The sequence below is a fragment of the Sciurus carolinensis genome, chromosome 10 (genome assembly GCF_902686445.1).
Source record: "Sciurus carolinensis chromosome 10, mSciCar1.2, whole genome shotgun sequence".
Lineage (NCBI taxonomy): Eukaryota > Metazoa > Chordata > Mammalia > Rodentia > Sciuridae > Sciurus > Sciurus carolinensis.
In genome coordinates this window covers 83,709,653-83,728,037 of record NC_062222.1, presented here as the reverse complement: position 1 = coordinate 83,728,037, position 18,385 = coordinate 83,709,653, and the positions used below count along the sequence as shown (strand labels likewise).

At 38.9% G+C, this 18,385-nt stretch overlaps 1 protein-coding gene across 3 annotated transcripts in view; it reads left to right on the top strand.

Moving 5' to 3' along the window:
• The window catches only part of Slc4a4 (solute carrier family 4 member 4), a 424,936-nt gene that overhangs the window by 151,286 nt on the left and 255,265 nt on the right, over positions 1-18,385 (top strand). For all 3 annotated transcript variants that reach the window (XM_047565890.1, XM_047565891.1, XM_047565889.1), the window contains one exon: positions 5,835-6,014. In XM_047565890.1, the coding sequence (XP_047421846.1) occupies positions 5,835-6,014 (180 nt within the window). The remainder of the gene's footprint in view (positions 1-5,834; positions 6,015-18,385) is intronic.

Below are 18,385 nucleotides of genomic sequence, written 5' to 3'. Positions count from 1 at the left end.
TAATAAACTAACAAATTATTTATATTTCTTTATTAAATATTTAGAATTATACATACTGGTCTATTTTTTATTATATAAAGTGCCAAACACACAGTCTCCATGGTGTCTGGACTTGATGTCATGATTCTAGGTTTACATATGCATGCACTTCTAACTGACCTTTCTGATACAAGTAGTAGAGTCTTTGCAGCATCTTTTCATGTTCTGTCTTCTAGGATCTCTACTAACTCTTACATTTTTGTTTCAATAATTAAAAATAATAACAAATCTCTCTGTAGTTCTGGTTTCCCCTCTCTTCCTTTTGGCAATGTCTACAGCATGTTTCAGGCATTATGGCATAGATCCAGGCCATGTTAGATGAGCCAGGTAAGGTAGTGTTTACTTTATATTTTGGGAATGTTACAGATTAGTCCTGAGAGAATGATGTGAAGTGCCACATCTGGAGGAATCTTTGTTTTGAACTGGAGAGAAAAGAAATTCAGTTGATTATAGAAGGAACAATAATGTAGATAAAGACCATATTTGCAACATGCCTCAGTGTTTAATTAGAGATGTACTTGGGAGGCTTGTGGGGAGAGGATGAGGATGGTTGGAGATAGGGAAAGGTAGATTTCTGGGAAGACATTTTACTTGTCTTTTGTGATCCTTTAGCTAGAACATATACTGAAATTTCAAGTTAAAAAAATTTTGTGTGCTGTCTTGTTTTCAAAAAGGTCTAGGGGGAAGTGCAAATAACAGTTGAATAATTGGAAGTGTGATTAGTGTATAAAATGCATGTCATAAAATTATATGACTGAAGTTAGCCTGATACTTGTCTCTTTCCTTTCTAGAAGTATACATGAGGAAGGAAACATAAATAGTTATAAGATTTTATAGTATAAATATAAAATGTATTACCAAAAAAACCTGTCAAAACAGTGATGAGGTACACAACTTCTTGTTATTGACACCTGACAATTTTCTCCTGTGGGATTTTATGGAGTGGACACTTGGTTAGCTGGTGGCAACAACCTTGATTTTCCCCAAATCTTGATTTCTGCAGCTGTACAAGGGAGATGAGAGCATGATGGCATGAGGTGAGAGATACAGAGCACGAAGCAGTTCCTGGCATGCTCACAAGCTGTTATCTGTATGTACAGTGAACACAGCAACATGTTTCCCAGGAAGGAGCTCATGGATCCATCCTGCATACAGAGACCTATGTTGTCAGTCACCAAGTTATCTATAGAATTTTTAAGTTGGCCATGAAATTTTTAATTTTTTGCATTGAGGGGTTCAATTCTTCCAGGTTCTAAATCATCCCTTGGTAGCAAAGTGGGTATTTGAGAAAATCACCTTAGCTAGGATGGCTTACAGGGTCACTAAGTGTTAAGAGTTTTCGGTTTGCCAGAAATCATTGTAGCAACAATTGAAAGTATATACTCAGATTAGACATATCTCAGGAATCAGAAGAATTGGATGTGATGGCTTTATGGTACTTCCTACTTGTATCTAGGGTAGAGCGGGTGAAGGTGGGAAGAAGCAGGAATCATGTAGTGATTATTTCTGACAGTCAGAGATAACCAGGAAAGCCTTGTTTTCTTCCCTGCAGTACTGACTGTGGTGTGGATTGTGAGACTCCCGAGACATTGAGAGCTTGTTGGGAACTCACACCATCTGTTAGAGAAAGGCATGTAGGGCATTTATTTGAATGCAGGATGCTGGGTCTCCTGCCAAATCCAGGCTGGAATGCCCTTTGCCTGCACACCTGCATGATGTTGGTTCCACTGGTTTTACTTTCTAGTTTTGAGTAGCAAGAGTGAAACCATAATTTTAATAACATGTTAAACAATCATCTCTTCCTTATGAGTTATAGCAGTTTTAAAAAAGTTTTCCTCTTTATTTTTTCATGATCTTTGGCAGGTTTTTCTGAAGTTTCTGGCAGAGATTTTTTTAAGCTTAAAAATTTCCTTACAAGAGACAGGGAAACTATCCCTGATTCTTTGAGCATCTTACTATTTTACAGACTCTTGTGGGGTTGGAAAACTTGTCTGTCAAGTTGCTCCTTTTCCTTTTTACATGTAAAACAATACTACATCATCAACCTTTGCGGTTCCCTTAAGAGCTTGCAGTCATTTTGTGAGTTATAATTTAAAAATAGCCATTAATCTTCATGACGTTTCTCGGAGACAGATAAAGTTATTTTAATGAAAATAAATACTGAGATCCACCTATGAGATTCTCACCAACATGAGTATATATTCAGCAGTAATGCTGTTCCTGTTGATTAGAAGACAGATAGTCTGTGGGGGCAGTAAGAATGCTTCCATCTCTGCTCATTTCACTTTGGGTATTTTTGTTATTTGGCACATACGGCTTACTAAATATTTGGTCATCACTTTGAGAAAGTATGCCTACCTTACCCCACCCACCAAAGCAAGGCTGTCTTGCTCTCCTCTTATGGGCAAAGACGTGGAAGTGGAGAGCAGTTAAGAAGTAATCCGTGGATCTAAAGGTACTCACTGTCCTGAGCTCCTAAAGATCTTTTTTAAAAATTATTTTTTATTGGTGCATTATAGTGTACACAATAGTGAGATTCATTGGTACATGTTCATATACGCATGTAACATAATTTGGTCAATTTCATTTCTTAGGACCTCCCCTTTCCTTTCCCTCCTCTCTTTCCCCTGGTCCCTTTCTCTACTTTACTGGTCTCTCTTATATTTTCATGAGATTCCCTTGCTTCCTTTCCCCTTTTTCCTCTCTGGTTTTCACATACGAGGGAAAATACATGACCCTTGACTTTTTGAGTCTGGTTTATTTCACTTAACATAATGCTCTGAAGTTACATCCATTTCCCTGCAAATTGCATACTTTTGTTCTTTTTCTTGAAAAAGAACATGCTGAATAAAACTCCATGTATTCTTTATCCATCCATTCATTAATGGACACCTAGACTGGTTCCACAGTTTGGCTATTGTGAATTGTGCGACTATAAGCTTGGGTGTGCATATATCAATATAGTATGCTGACTTTAATTCTTAAGGATAAAGACCAAGGTGTGGTTTAGCTAGGTTGTATGGTTGTTCCATTCCTAATCTTTTGAGAAACTGCCATACTGATCTAAAGATCTTCTTAACCCCAGAACTATATTCCTTCTCCTATACTTGAATGCGAGATTGAAGAGGAAATTTTAGTTCCATGATATGCAGGAGGAGAAGGAGGATGCTCTGTGTTTTGAATCTTAGGTCAGCACCATGATTTTCTCTGGCAATTCCTAGATGGCTGATATCCTCTTCACAGGGAATATTTGATTTTACCCTGCTGTGAGGATCCCCACCAAAAGTTTATATCCATGTGAGTTAGGGGATTCTGACTTCACAGAGGCCATCATAAAAAATGCCTAAGAGGGGTTGTATGGGATAGGAGTGGAAACAGAACAGCTGCCAATGAGCATGGACTGGTAGAAAGGTTCTAAAATTGGATTATGGTGCTGGTTGCACAATTCCGTAAATATACTAAAATCATTGAGTTATAGTCTTAAGATGAGAGAATTTTATGGTTTGCAAATTATACCTCAATAAAACTGATTAAAAAGTGCCTGAAACTTGGGATATCTTGAAAGGAACTCCATTTAATCAGGTACTTGGGTGCCATAGTGCCGTAGCTCTCTGGAGTACAGCATCACATCTGCTGAGATATAAACAGATTAATTAATATTCTCAGGGAAAGTGTGGGAGGAGGAGCTGGAGGAGATGGGAACAAGGTGAATCTGCCACAGGGAGGAGGGTGCTGTGATCACAAAGTGAACTGAACCGCAAGAACTAAGGAGTTTGAAGGCTCACTCTGAATCACCGTAACTCTTTTGTTAGGTTGACAACAATGCTTCATAGTTGGAATTCTTACCTTAAAATCCTGTCAACCCTTGTAAACTGTCTTGTAAATGACTCAATCAAATGTACTGCAGGAATTTGGATAAATATGTTACATGTTTAGGTATAATGTCAACATGACTAATGTAACTTAATTACCATTTTTTTTTGCTGCATTGCCATTATTTAATAAGGCATAGAAAATATTTAATGAGAAATTTTTAGAAATATTCCCTACCTCTTAATTTGTGTGTGTCTGTGTGTGTTTTCCTAGTTCCTGAGCGAAGGCAGCCAAACTTTCAGTGTTTGATTTACTGAACAAATGGTTGGCTTTGATTACTTGTATTGTTGAGACTTGAGATAAAGCTGCAGGACTCCCTCAGTAACTGGAGCGCAGGAAACAATTGACACTGTTTTTTAATTCACATTGTTTCTGAGACATTTCCTACTTCCTAGTATAATATAGCTTTCCCATGAGAACAATTTGCTTACAAATGGTTAGACATGATACATTTCTCACTGGCCCACATTCTGTGGGGAGAATTTCACTGTGCTTTGTAGTAACAAGTTACTGTGTTTCTGTGTGTGTTGAGTTGGGGGTTCCTTTTCATGGAAAGATGCCTGCAACTTCCTTATTCCAGGGATCACCTATTTTCTTTTGAACACTGAGCCATTCACTTAAGGTTCTCCACTTCTTAACTGGACTCTTTCTTGAAACAGCATGTAATTCTTTGGATCCTGTCAATTGAATGAAACAATCTTGTGAATTATACTGTTTTTAGATATGCCTGATGAGTTACTGTGGAGGGTAGTTCATAACAATTGACATGGGAATGCTGCGTGCGCGTGTATTGCATGACAGTATGTGAGATCATCTATGGCATTGTGAAGTGCCATCAAGGAGTAATTCCAGAAATGGGAGATGAAACCCACAGATGAGATTATCCAATATATTTTTCAGTTAAAAGTGTGTACACACTCCTGAAATGATGATTCCCACATTCAGAAGATATGCTGTATATAAAGTGAAAGTAAAAGTTTCCCAACTTTTTTTTTTTTTAAGGATGTGGAACTTTGAGTTCCTTTTTTTTTGTCTTATCAGATTTTATAAAAATAATACCACTTGTCAGTTTTGCAGCTCCTTCCATCTAGAGAACTGAAAGCACTTCACAATCTTTTTTCCTCATGCCCTTCTCTTCAAGGCAATTTTTTGCTGGGCTGAGTTTATTTTTATCGTTGCAACAACCAGTTTTTAGAAACTTTTGGGAACGAAAAAAGAAAAATGAGAATGGCACTGTAGCTGACATTCATTTTAGCTGTTTCCTAGTGTGAACATTTGAGTATTTCTAAAATCTTCTCTCCAAGTATGTCTTATTTTTCTCAGTTTGTCCTAATTCTAAGTCTCTGTTCTGCTGATTGGGTAAAAAAAAAAATAGTTATACTGTAAAACTTTATCCTCAGCAAGATGACTTTTTGAACTTGGAGTTAGGTCTTTATTTTTGCAGTCCCAAGAGTTCCTTTTCCAGCACCCAAGTCATTATGATCCCAGTATCATGGAAGTTAGAGCAGGAAAGGCCTTTAGGGGTTCTCAGCTCAAGCCTCTCCTTATCTCAGTGCTGAGGTCGAGGCCCACAGTGGTTAAGAAACATGCTGAAGGTCATAGAGCTAATTGGTGGCAGAGGTGTGGCCAGAATCAAGGATTCCTGATTTCCAGTTGGGTATTCTTTGGTTTTCTTCAACAAAAGCCATCTATCTGAACAGAGCTACAGCATACCCTCATAGAATGCTAGTGCCACTCAACAGGTTGAATCACACACTGTGACCAACTAAAAATGGGGAAGAAATTCTGTTTTTCCAGTTTGAGTTTGTTAAATATAGAATAGTAACATTGAGTTCATGGACTCAATGGCCTGCGGAGCTTGTGTGATTTGTGTGCAGCAGAGCATATGATTAAAATGACTGCTGTTTGTGTACCTTCTTTAGGCCACCACACCATCTACATTGGGGTCCATGTGCCCAAGAGCTACCGGAGAAGGAGACGTCACAAGAGAAAGGCAGGGCACAAAGAAAAGAAGGAAAAAGAGAGAATCTCTGAGAACTACTCTGACAAATCAGATGTGGAAAACGCTGATGAATCCAGCAGCAGCATCCTGAAACCTCTCAGTGAGTACCCTCTGGGGCTTGGACCCTCCCTCTACCTTACTCCCTCCCCATCCTTGGGAAAGACCCTATCTAGAGTCCTGCAGCTAATATGTCTGCTCTAAAGGATGATGTCTTCCAAGATGCTTTTCCTGTGTTGGTAGGTTTATCTAGCAAGTCGTGTAGAAGATTCTGAGTTGGTCAGAGAAGATCTGACAGACTTTAAGTATAGTTATGTATTCTACATTTTGACAGGTGAAATAGGGCAGAGTGTTACCAATGGTATTTAACTTCAACAGTGATTTTGGAATCTTAAAGAACTTTTTGGATTTATTGTACCTGCATAGAAATAGGTTGCCTTGAGACAGTAGGTCAAGCTGAGAGTGTATGCATATATATATATATATATATATACATATATATATATATATATATATATATTTATATCTTTACACATGTTAGAGCTGTAGGTGACATTTAACTAGATTGTTGGCTAGGTCAATGATTTGAAAAGGAATAGTGGAGAAACATCCTGTAACTCAGAGAAGAACGTAGATGACACAGCTCTTGAAATGTTGAAAGTAGTAAAAATCATACATTGTGTAAAAATGTTATTAGGAACAGAATAGCAGGAGGTCAAAGCACACCACTAGACTCCAGTGACAGTGTGAACTGTATGTTTAGGCACATGTTTATGTTGCTTTTTGATTCTTTTAATGTGGGGAATATTTGGCTGCATGGGTAGCCTTGTGGCTGAAGTGAGAATGAATATGTGCAGTGGAAACACATGCCAATTTTGGGAGATTCCCCAACAGGAGTTACACAGTGACAGCTTTTCGTGTTGGCAGAGCTCTATGCATTCTTCATCTCTTTGCTACAGTTGCAGAAATATGGACCCTGTAATAAAATGCATTATGGGTGGCACAGATAAAGATCGGGTTCAGTCATCGCAGGTGATGACAGGCCAAATTAGAATGAACAGCTCAGGGGTGTTGAAAAGTGAATTTATAGAGTTAAATTAAAGAGGGTGTGAAGTGCAGTGTTGTGAGCGTTTGACAGTCTCACCACTGGAACTGAGCAGGTGGCTTAGGAAGTTAGAGAAGTACCGTGTCAGAGGAGCCATACAGTTGGGCCAGTGAATTGAAGATCAAAGGTTGGAGGAGAATTTGGAGATCAACCACTAAACTAAAAAGGTGTTGGAATAAATGTGAGACTTGGAAGGGAACAGAGGGCTGGAGACTTTGGAATGCAAGGGCAAGGTCTTTCAGGGAGGGATCCTTCATGTAGCAACTAAAACTATGGGGTCAGTTTTGAGCACAGTCCTTGAAATGCATATAAAAGGTCACCGTTAGCTGGGTGTGGTGGTGCATGCCTGTAATCCCAGCAGCTCAGGAGGCTGAGGCAGGAGGATCTCAAGTTCAAAGCCAGCCTCAGCAAAAGCAAGGCACTAAGCAACTCAGTGAGATCCTGTCTCTAAATAAAATCTAAAATAGGGCTGGGGATGTGGCTCAGTGACTGAGGGCCCCTGAATTCAATACCACTCCCCAAAATAAATAAAAAATAAAAAAGGTCATAGTTAATAGTTTGGAGGAACAAAAATAACATTCTCTTCCAAATAAATTACTCCAGCTTGTCTCTTTTTACTGTTTTTGGTGAGACTTGAGCCAATATCAAAGAGGGCTCTTCCCAGTGTACTTGTGTTCTCTCTTCCTCTTTGGTAAGTCATCTGTCTTTCTGCAACTTAAGAAGACGAGTATATCATCACTGTTGATATTAAAAAGGAGATGCTCACCTAGACAAATGGGCCAAGGGATTCTAAAATGATAATGTACCAGCTTTTTAGGAAGGGCAATGGGGAAATAGTGCCAAACTCAGGTAATTAGGAATGAACAGATGAGAAATCTACTGAGTCCATTGCCTTTTGTGGCATTTGAGGGCCAGTTTGAGTGCAGTATGTAAAACAAGTAGGGCCCTTTATTCTTCCTGAGGGTTGCTGATTTGTGTTATATGCTAGCTTTCTAAGGAGTTCTATGGAGACACAGTTGTTAAGGAACAAATTGTTCAGTGATCATAAGGATATTGTTTGTAGGTTTGCATTTTGTGTTTAGTTTTTTTCCTGTTGGCCATTAAGTAATACTGTAATATGCCTTTAAGTTATTTGATCTGAGTTGATCCATTTTGACGTGATGGTTCACTTAGAAATTGCCATTATTTTCTCTGCTGCTTATCATGGAGACCAGATAGATTGGTAGTTGGTTTATCTTGGTGCAGTTCTACTTAAAAGTCAGAATTGTTTAACCCAGATGTAGAAAGAAATTTAATCCTGATTTTGGGGAAACCATAGAACTCTGACACCAAGTGATGACAAAATTCTTAGGACAAAACTCAGTGAAATATCTACCTAATATATACCATTAATGTCTTTCAAGAATAACCATATACAATCGCTGTTATTCTTGAATATAGAATGTTTGACCTACATATGTATGTATGTGTGTGTGTGTGTGTGTGTGTGTGTATATATATATATATATATATATATATATATATATGGGAGGGAGGGAAAGAGATGATGTCGTATTGTCTTATAGACAAGATTCCCACTTGTGCCAGCAGTGCTTCATGTGATGCTTATATTTTCTGAGGCAAAACAAAACAAGCAATTCACATATAAATAGTCACTAGATGCGAGTCATCTTTGACTTTCCTTGCTTTCACCCCCAAGTGCAATATTTTTGTCTACTATTTTAAAGTTTTGCTGCTAAGGAATTGTTTTATCTTGCTTAGACAACTGTAGCAGCCTTTAATTTTGGAGTCTTTCTCCACACAGAGGCAACATTGGTCATGATGAAGTATAAGCCAGATCATGCTGCTCCTCCGTTGAAAACTTCCCAGTGCCCTTAGAATACAATCTCACTTGGGCAGTCTGGTCCACAGTGTCTCTCCAGTCCTGCATTGCGACCATTCACTCTTTACTCACTTTAATTCAGCCACACTGATGTTGTAGGTCCTTGGTGCTAAAACCTTTTCTACCTCAGGGCCTTTGCACATACAAGCCTATCTCCCTGGGATGGTCAGTGATTTTTGCCCTGATTAGCTTTTTCTTCCTATTTTAAAATTTTACCTTTTCAGAGAGGCTTTTTCTTACTACTCCATCCAGTGCTGGTTCCCTAGCACTATTCTTTCTCAGCTCCTGTTTTCTTCCCTCATAATACCTGGTTCAGCTTGCAACTTCGGTCAGCCTACAATTTTGTTTTGAGCTGGTGCTTGATTGGAAGCTCTCTGAGAGCAAGGATCAGGTTTATTTTGTCCATGGATCTCTTTGGCCCCTATCACAATGCTGGGCACATAGCATGTGCTTCATACATGTTCATTGAAGAGAAACTGAATAAATACATTCCTGGAGAGGAAAGATGTAAATATTGCTTTTACTCATCTAAAGATTTCCCACATTCTAGATAAAGGTCCTGCTGATTTTCTTGTTTTTAAACTGTACATTTCCTTTTTCTACTTCCCTGCCCTGCCCTCTTCTCTTGCCAAGTAAAATTTGGTCCTTTCAATTATTCCACATTGGAAAGTGGCTCATAATTTCAGCTATTGCCAAAGTGGTATTTTGGTCTGGGTAGATGACTCCTGAGTGTGTGGAATTACTTGTTACTCACAGGTGATGGGAGAAATCGATCCACAGAGCACAGAGATTCATCATCCACTTCATAAATGCTCATATTCCAGACAGAACCCAGGCACCTCTGCCTCAGAAGCCTCATTCAGGAGGTATGGACCCAAATAATAAAGGACATTTCTATGAAGAAATAAGCCAGATAACTTGCAGTATGTGGGCACATCAGGGAGATAACATAATTAACAGGTTCATTTAGCTTGGAACAGAGATGCTTTTGTTTTTCTCCAGCATTCTTGTGTTGATGGAGTTCCTAAAAGGTGGATGTGTGTTTGGTCCTTTCCACACTGGGAGTTTTGAGAAGGAAGCCAGCCAGCCACATGTCCTCTGAGCTCAGCAGTAGCTCCAAGTCCTTGCGCAGCTGCTATTCTCAGTGTGGCGGCAGAGCCCCTGTCCCTGCTGGAGACACAGAGAAGGAAATGTGTGTGAAAGTGTGGTACAGTGAGCAACCGGGAAGGAGAGGCTGGGGAAGAAAAGCGCACTGGAAGAACAGGCAGGAGAGACAAGGGAATGAGGAGGTGGTGTGGAGTGGGTGGTGGAGAGAAAAGTTAGATTGTGCTCTTTCTTAAAAATAATCCTTTTGCCTCCTCCACCGTGCACTTTTTTCCCCTTAAGTTAGCAGCTGCCATCGTCTGAGGGTTGCCCAGAAAAGTGGGTGGGAAGATGTTCCTGGCTGAGAGGATCTGGAAACACGGCGTGGCTTCCCACCCTCCATGGTTCTGGCCCCTTCACTTCTCTTTTTGTTCGTGTCCTGGAGTTTGTGTGGGGGCACCAGGGGCCACTGTGTTGCTGTAGAAACTCTGAAGATGTGTGAAATGTTAGGAGACACAGCTACAGACAGAACATCCTGTTCAGTACATTGGTCTGCTGTGTAATGCTTTTTGTGACAAGCTTAAACATGCATCAGTGCTGGGAGCCACCGACTGCCCCTCGCACCCAGGTCTGGCCCTTGGGGCATCGTGGTGCTAGCTAGGTGTGCATGGACACTCCTTCGGTCTGGTGGTATTTTTTAGCTCTTTGGATGTGTACCAGAACTGACGGATTTATGCTAGTGGATATTGTTCTGTGAGCCTGGGACAATGGATGCCAGTTGGTGATCCAGTTATATTCAGGAAACTGAAACAGAGAAATGGGTAGCTGCTTTTGTTTGGGGCTTCCGGGTAAATGAACAGAGTAGCTTTTCATAACAGCCAAGAATATTTGGTGTTTTGTCATTTGACTTCCCTTTTTCCCAGTGCACACCCCTGTGCCCTTCCCCAACCTGACCTCATACTTTTTAGTACCTTTCTACTTTTTTAGGATGATTTAAATGCTTTTAGGCGAGACCCTTCCCTCTGCCATCATAAAGTAAGATTTCTTTAATTTTGCTAAATGCCATTGACATATTCCAAAAGTGAATTGCTATGCGGGGCAGAAGGGAATCTTTGGGATGTGTGTGAAGTCAGACAGCACTGTCTCTATTTAAAGAATCATAAACAGGGGCTGGGGCTGTGGCCTCAGTGGTAGAGCACTTGCCTGGCACGCGTGAGACACTGGATTCGATCTCCAGCACCACCTAAAAATAAATAAATAAAGATGTTGTGTCCATCTATGACTAAAAAAAAAAAATTAAAAAGAAACATAAGCTGAAGAACTATACTATCTACCTCATCCTCATCTCTATTTTTTGCTTTTTTAGAGGTAGGAGGAAACACTTAATCTTTAGGTCTGAGATCAAAAGGTTTTATGTTAAAAAGTAAGTGGAAACTGATGCATGTTTAAGCTTGTCACAAAATACATTTGCCTTTTCAGAAGGGGTCTCTGGGGTACGATTTCCCTGGAAAGGCAGAGTGTATGGGGCAGTTAAGGCACATGTCGGAGGTGGCTTACTTGAGTTAGAATCCCAGCTCATACCTGCAGTGTAGCCTTGGAAACATACTTAGTTGCTTTATGCTTCAGCTTCTTCATCTCTAAGAAGGGGATTATGATAGAATTTAATTGTATATTCTGAATATCAAATGAGTCTGGCATCTGCTTAGCAATAATGGTTAGCAGTAATTATTTTGAGTTACTCTAGACATGTTCTTCAACCTCATCTTTTTCCATCTCTTGCATGCAGATAATGCCAAAAGTTTCAGGCTAAAACTCTGTAAAGATTAATTCCTTATGAGCAGTAATCATTCTTTAAGCTTGTCTAACCTTTTCTGCCGCAGATTCTCAATGGCTATTCCTTTGCATTAACCATCAGCTTGGCTCCTGGCTCTCAGTGGCCTCTTTGGAAGAATTAGTCTAAATTCAGTCTCTTAACTTGCCAGCGGGTGCTGGTCTGAATGTTGGTTGGCAGGTGCAAGGACCAAGGAAAAGAGGATTTCAGGGTCCATGGGTGAAAACGACTGAACTGCTCATTTATGTGGAGTCCTGCCAATAGCAAGTAGCTCTGCTTACCAAATGTGCCCTTGAATTCAGTCAACAGGTGGGCCCCCAGTTTTGCACCCCTGCAAGCCAGTGTGTTCTCCATTTCATGCAAAGGATGTCTTTTTGACTGTCTTTGTGTTCCTCAGTGAACTTAATCTGGTTAAGAACAAGTCAGGATCTGAAGGCAGTGCTGTGTTGGAAGGAGAACGTTTGCCCTCTTGTGTTTTTGGTGGCGCTGGATTGGCACAACCCTATTGTGCTTCGTGTGATACAAATAGTGGTTGTTTATTCCTGTGGTGCCAATGAACACGAAAGGATGGTGCCATGGTGCTTCTGTCTCCTTTTGCCAGTTGACTATATAAATATCTTACAGAACCTTGACTTCTGAAATGCAGTTCTCTTGAAGTCACCTCAAAGTGCCCTCCAACTGGCAGTTCTTAGACAATTCATTTCCTGTTGCCACTGGCTATTCTATTCCAATAGTTATTCCATCTTATCATGCCATGAGATGTTATGAATAGTGTGTTTACGTGTGTCATGGGAGAGTTGATGTTGTTGCTATTTATAGTGGCTCATGAGTTCAGGAGGCCTCAGAGGTTCTAGTGTACTCCAGGTGCTGGGGTATGTAGGGCTAAAAAGAGATTGTAACTTGGAGTGGAAAATGGGGGAAAACCAGAACAGAGTGTGGAACTTAAGATGTGAAGTACTTGTTAGTGAAGTAAACAGGGTATAATTGATGATCTGCAACAGACATTACCACCTTAGCAGAAGATGGGACACAGCCTGTGGTCTGGAGTTAAATTTTCAGAGCAGAGAGCGAGTGGGAGTGTATTTGTGAGTGTGTGTGTGCGTGCACACTTGTGTTCTATTGGATGTACATGAGGAATGACACACTGGCAAGGACCTTCTTGGAACGGTGTTCTGTTTAGGAAATTTTTCATATAGCAGGAAAGAACTTTAAAAAGACATGTGTTCTCAATACCAGGGATTTCAGTTCAGGACTTCGTGAGTGTGGCCTGCTGAAGCAGAAGCAGGTGGGGTGAGGGACCATGGGTGCACTCTATAAATAAGTTCTCCAGAATTCTTCCATGACCACGATTGTAGGCAGGAATGTTCCTTTAATAACTTTCCCATGATCGGGGTACTACTTGACTTTTCATCACACTTTGGTAGAGGTGTTGTGAGCCCAACTCCCCCCATTTTCATTTGTCCCTAGAGTCACCATCTTAATTATCTTTGGTTCTTCCCTGTTCTTTCTCTTCCATAGCCATCCAGTCACTAACTTTCCTTCAGTGTCTCTGATATCTGCCCTTTCCTTTGAATTCCTTGGGTAATATCTTCCTATTTGGTTTTGCAACCTTTAGGGTCTTCCTTGAAATAGAAGTTATTTTAGATAAGGCTGCCAGATATCTAAAATATGAGTTGAATCTAGTCTCTCTTTAATTATAAAAGCAAACAAATGAGCAAAACTCTCCTCATTGCTCTGCATTAATTAAAGCTGGTTCCTAACTTGGAGTTCCTAGATGTTTTAAGAGTAAATTGACAGTGTAATGGAGATTCCACTATTACTGTCAGAATTTCAAAAACCTAAGGAAAATTGTAGATTTACCCTGACTTTGTAAGTTCATTTACATCAACTCGCAATGACTTTGCCTGTGTTTGAACTCCTGCTAAATGACCTACGTTACACATGGTACACAGACTCCAATGCTTCCAGTAGTGATTGGAAGCTCATCTCTCCAATAGTATCAATAGAACCTCTCAGGGCAGGAGCAATATCACATGCATCTTTTGAATCATGTTCTGCAAAAGCATATCCTTTGAATGGACAAGGAAATAAAACATCCAGAAATTACTTATTAGATTAGATTAGTCTAGTCTAAGAAAATAAAAACTGGAGAGGAAGGGTTGTGTAATTTATTCAATATTAACAAGCAACTTGGCAAAAAATGCTATTTCCAACTTAAATCCTTATTGAAATGTGGTTAAAGTAGAAATCACCAAAGAGCTCTCCAGTAGGGTGTGTTGAATAATGGTGAAATGAAGAGGGAGAAAGCCAGGAAAAGTAAATTTTCCCATGCTATAACTCTATAGCCCTCTTCTGCAATAACTAATTTGCATGTAAATAAAATGATTCTGTCTTCAAAATACAGATAAAAGTGCAGTTTTTCTGTGTAGTTTTTCTTATAGTAAAAATATTAAAATATCAAGATTTATGAAAATATGCAGACCAATGTAGGCATGCAAAATATTATTTCAGATGGAATTTCTCTAAATAGCCCTATAGCTTGCTAAATTGGAATAAGCCTGCCTGTGCGGATGACTATTTAGGTTTTGTGCCCCATGAGCAAGGATAGTACGTAAAAGATGTTACTTATGATAATGACAGTTGTTAATTACTGGATGTGTCCTAAGGCTGTTTGTAGAGTTTCTTACAGAGAACTTTAGGAATTGGTTTTATATGTGTATTAGGGATACACAGATTAAGGTTAATGATCCTTCAGAGATGAATTTAGATGACCTTTATACATGTTTCTCAGACTTATCACTTAATGATTCTGAAACAGTAACACCTCTGGAATTTATGTATTCTTTTGCTGATTACCCGTTAAGCAGAATTCTGTTTTTTTTTTAAAGCAAGATGCACTTGATATCCTTGTTTGGAAGCCACTTCTCATGGTAATGTTTTTTTGATCCAGCAATTTGTATTAAAATCATCTTTTTGTCAGTTGCTAAAGTTTTAGCACAGAGTCCACAAGAGAAAGCAATTATTTTAAATTGATTTTGCTTCATTGATGAGGCTTTGAGAAGGAACAATTTAACTGTAATGGAAAATGTGATTTCTGAATGCAGATTTATCATAAACATGTGAACCCGGTAGCTGGCTGTGTCTGTTCAAAACTGAAGTTGTTTTTATCTGAAAATGGGGTGTTTTCTGTTACCAACACTGGGAAGGTGATTTCTATAACTAGAAATTCACTGCACATTCACCCCTATCCAGAGCACATGCATGAGTAACTATAAAATCTCAAGTCAATTTTTTGTTTAATTATACTTTGTTTCTTGTGCAACTGCTGAATGCCACAAGCAAATAGGCAAAAAACTTCAAAAACATTTTGGATTATTTTATACTATTTTCTACACACAGATATGGCTAATACTCTCCCTTGATCCTCCAATTCCCAAATACAGATTTTGAGCAAAGATATATTCTGGTTAGGAAGGATTGAAGATAAGTAACTGGTATTCTAGTGGTTTTCTCAGTTAGATGAAATTCTAAACAAAGTTTTTGAAAAGCATGTAAGCATGGCTTGAGGAAATATCTCAGAGCTATTATTTGCATGCTCAAATCAAACCTGGAGGGTTTATAAATCTACATTTTCTTTAAGCTCTTCTTAAATCAAAAAATTATTTTTTAATAAAAAAAAACTTATTTTTATTTTATTTTAATTGGTATATTAATTATACATATTTATGGGGTACAATGTAATGTTTTCATATATGTATACAATGTAGGGTAATTATATACAATCAGGGTAATTAGCATTTCCTTCAACCTCAAATGTTTATCATTTCTTTGTGTTGGTAACATTAAGAAAATCCTCTGTTTTAACCATTTTGAAATATTCTATAAATTGTTAACTATAGTCACTTTACTGTGCTGTGGAACACTAGTACTTATTCTTCCTATTATCCATTCTTCCCCTGTCACCTCCCAGCCTCTGATGACCTCAGTTCTACTCTCTCTTGAGTGAATACAATGGGATAAATTTAAGGATCTTCTTTGTGCATTTTTGTATGCCAGCAGAAGTGGCAGGGATGGTTTCCTTGGTTGGCAGATGCAGAGAAAGTTTCATCCTCATGATTGAGTGGGAATGGGGAATCTTTGATTCAATAAAAGACTCATATAAATATAGATTAAAAAAAGAAATCCATCAAGGGCAGTGTATAACAGAAAAATCAATCTGGAGAATGCATTTTTTTAAAAAAAGCAATTGAGTTTTTAAAAATGTCACTGAGTTGTGAATGACAAGCACAGCGATGATACTGAAATCAGGAGAGAGAGGAGCTGTGACATAGTCTGAGCAAAGAAGAGAAGAAGTGAAGGGACCCTCACTGTGGAGAAAGGCAGTGAGATGGAAGAGCAGAAAAGTCAAGTGGCAAGGGATACTGCTTTACCTTCAAACAAGAGCCCCATAGCTAATTAGGACCAGGCTTCTGTATTCTCTCTTCTGCCTAGTTTTCTTGAAACCACGATTATCAATGATTGCAGTGATTCTCTAGTCCCTAACTAGCTTCCTTTCTCTTTTTATTTTTTATTTTTAAACTTTTGAATTTTATTTTATTTTTTGAATCATTGTACACAAATGGGATACAACTTTTCATTTCTCTGGTTGTACATGATGTGGAGTCACACTGTTTGTGTAATTATGCATGTACCTAGGGTAATGATGTTTGTCTCATTCCATTATCTTTCCTTCTCCCTGCCCCTCCCCACCCCTCAGTTCCCTCTACACAATCCAACATTCCTCCATTCTTCCCTTACCCACTCTTCCCCATTATGTATCGTCATTCACTTATCAGAGAAAACATTCGGCCTTTGGTGTTTCTGGGATTGGCTTATTTCACTTCGCATGATATCCTCCAACTCTGTCCATTTATCTGCAGATGCCATAATTTTATTCTTCTTTCTGGTTGAATAATATTCCATTGTGTATATATGCCACCATTTCTTGATCCATTCATCTATTAAGGGCATCTAGCTATTGTGAATTGAGCTGCTATAAACATTGATGTGGCTGTGTTATTATAGTAGTATACTGATTTTAAGTCCTTTGGGTATAAACCAAGGAGTGGGATAACTGGGTCAAATGGTGGGTCCTTTCCAAGTTTTCTAAGGAATCTCCATACTGCTTTCCAGAGTGACTGCACCAATTTGCAATCCCACCAGCAATATGAGTGTGTGTTTTTCCCCACATCCTCACCAACAACTACCACTGCTTGTATTCTTGATAATAGCCATTCTAATTGGGGTGAGATGAAATCTTAGGGTGGTTTTGATTTGCATTTCTTCTAATTACCAGAGATGTTGAACACTTTTTCATATATTTGTTGTTCCAATTAGCTTCCTTTCTCATTCCTTTTTTTTTTTTTTTTTTGTACCTAGTGATTGAACTCAGAGGTACTTTACCACTGAGCTACATGTTCAGCCCTTTTCATTTCTTATTTTGAGACAGTCTCACTAGGTTGTTTAGGGCCTTGCTGGGTTGCTGAGGCTGACCTTGATTTGTGATCCTCCTGCCTCAACCTCCCCAGTTGTTGGAATTACAGGTGTGTGTGGCCCAGCTAGCTTTCCTTCATTCTTATATCCACATCATGTCTTTGTAGTTTTAGAATTGCCTCTGTGACACGTCCTTCCTGCAAGGAACTTGGGCCTTGTCTTGTAGCTATGCTAGTCCTTTTCTTAGTACCTGCTTTCTTTTTCTTTTTCTTTTTCTTTTTTTTTCATGCTAGCACACATGTTATAGATGATCTTAGCTTTCTAAAAATTCCCTTTGAGTATTCTCTAGTCTTTGGGCAGCAGGTATATTGCTCAGTGGTAGAGTACTTGCCTAGCACACATGAGACTCTGGATTCAATCCCTAGTACTAGAAAAAAATTATGCAGTCTTTTTGCATATCATTTGATGTAGCTCTGCAATTTAATTTATACTTCTTATAGGAGGCTACTTGAAAGCTTTGTTCAGCTACAAGACAAAACTGGATTAAGGTGTTCGCTTTTTACAAAGATGCTATCCTGGGTGTCCACTCCAAATCCAAGGCTGGCCCCTTGGTAATCTTCCTGATGACAGTGGAAATTCAGAGTGAGGCAATGGGACTTTTTTGGAAGACAGCTGGGTCTAGGGGAATTTTTGTAAGCCATGAACCATTCTTTAATTGAAACCACTGGATGTGGTTAGTAGTTTATTTTAAAAACACCATATGTTAGTTCATTCCTATAGACTGTGACAATCATAGTTTAATCAAAAGCTGCTTGTGACATTTCTGTTTAGTGTTCATAAAAGAGTGGTTTGCTTCCTTGAAATTCTGAACTCTGTGCCAAATGCCAACACATTTACAATTATAGTTTTGCTTTTAGGCAATTGTGCAACTTTTTGAATATGTGGTAGGTTTTAATTCATTTTTGTCACTTTCACTAATTTGTCATCTTCTTAAATGGAAAAATATTTTCTCAGCCTTTTGTTTGGTAAACAAAACTTTTACTCCTTTCTCCATGGTTCCCCTGAGAGGAAATAAGCTAATGTAACTGCTTTTTGACTCTC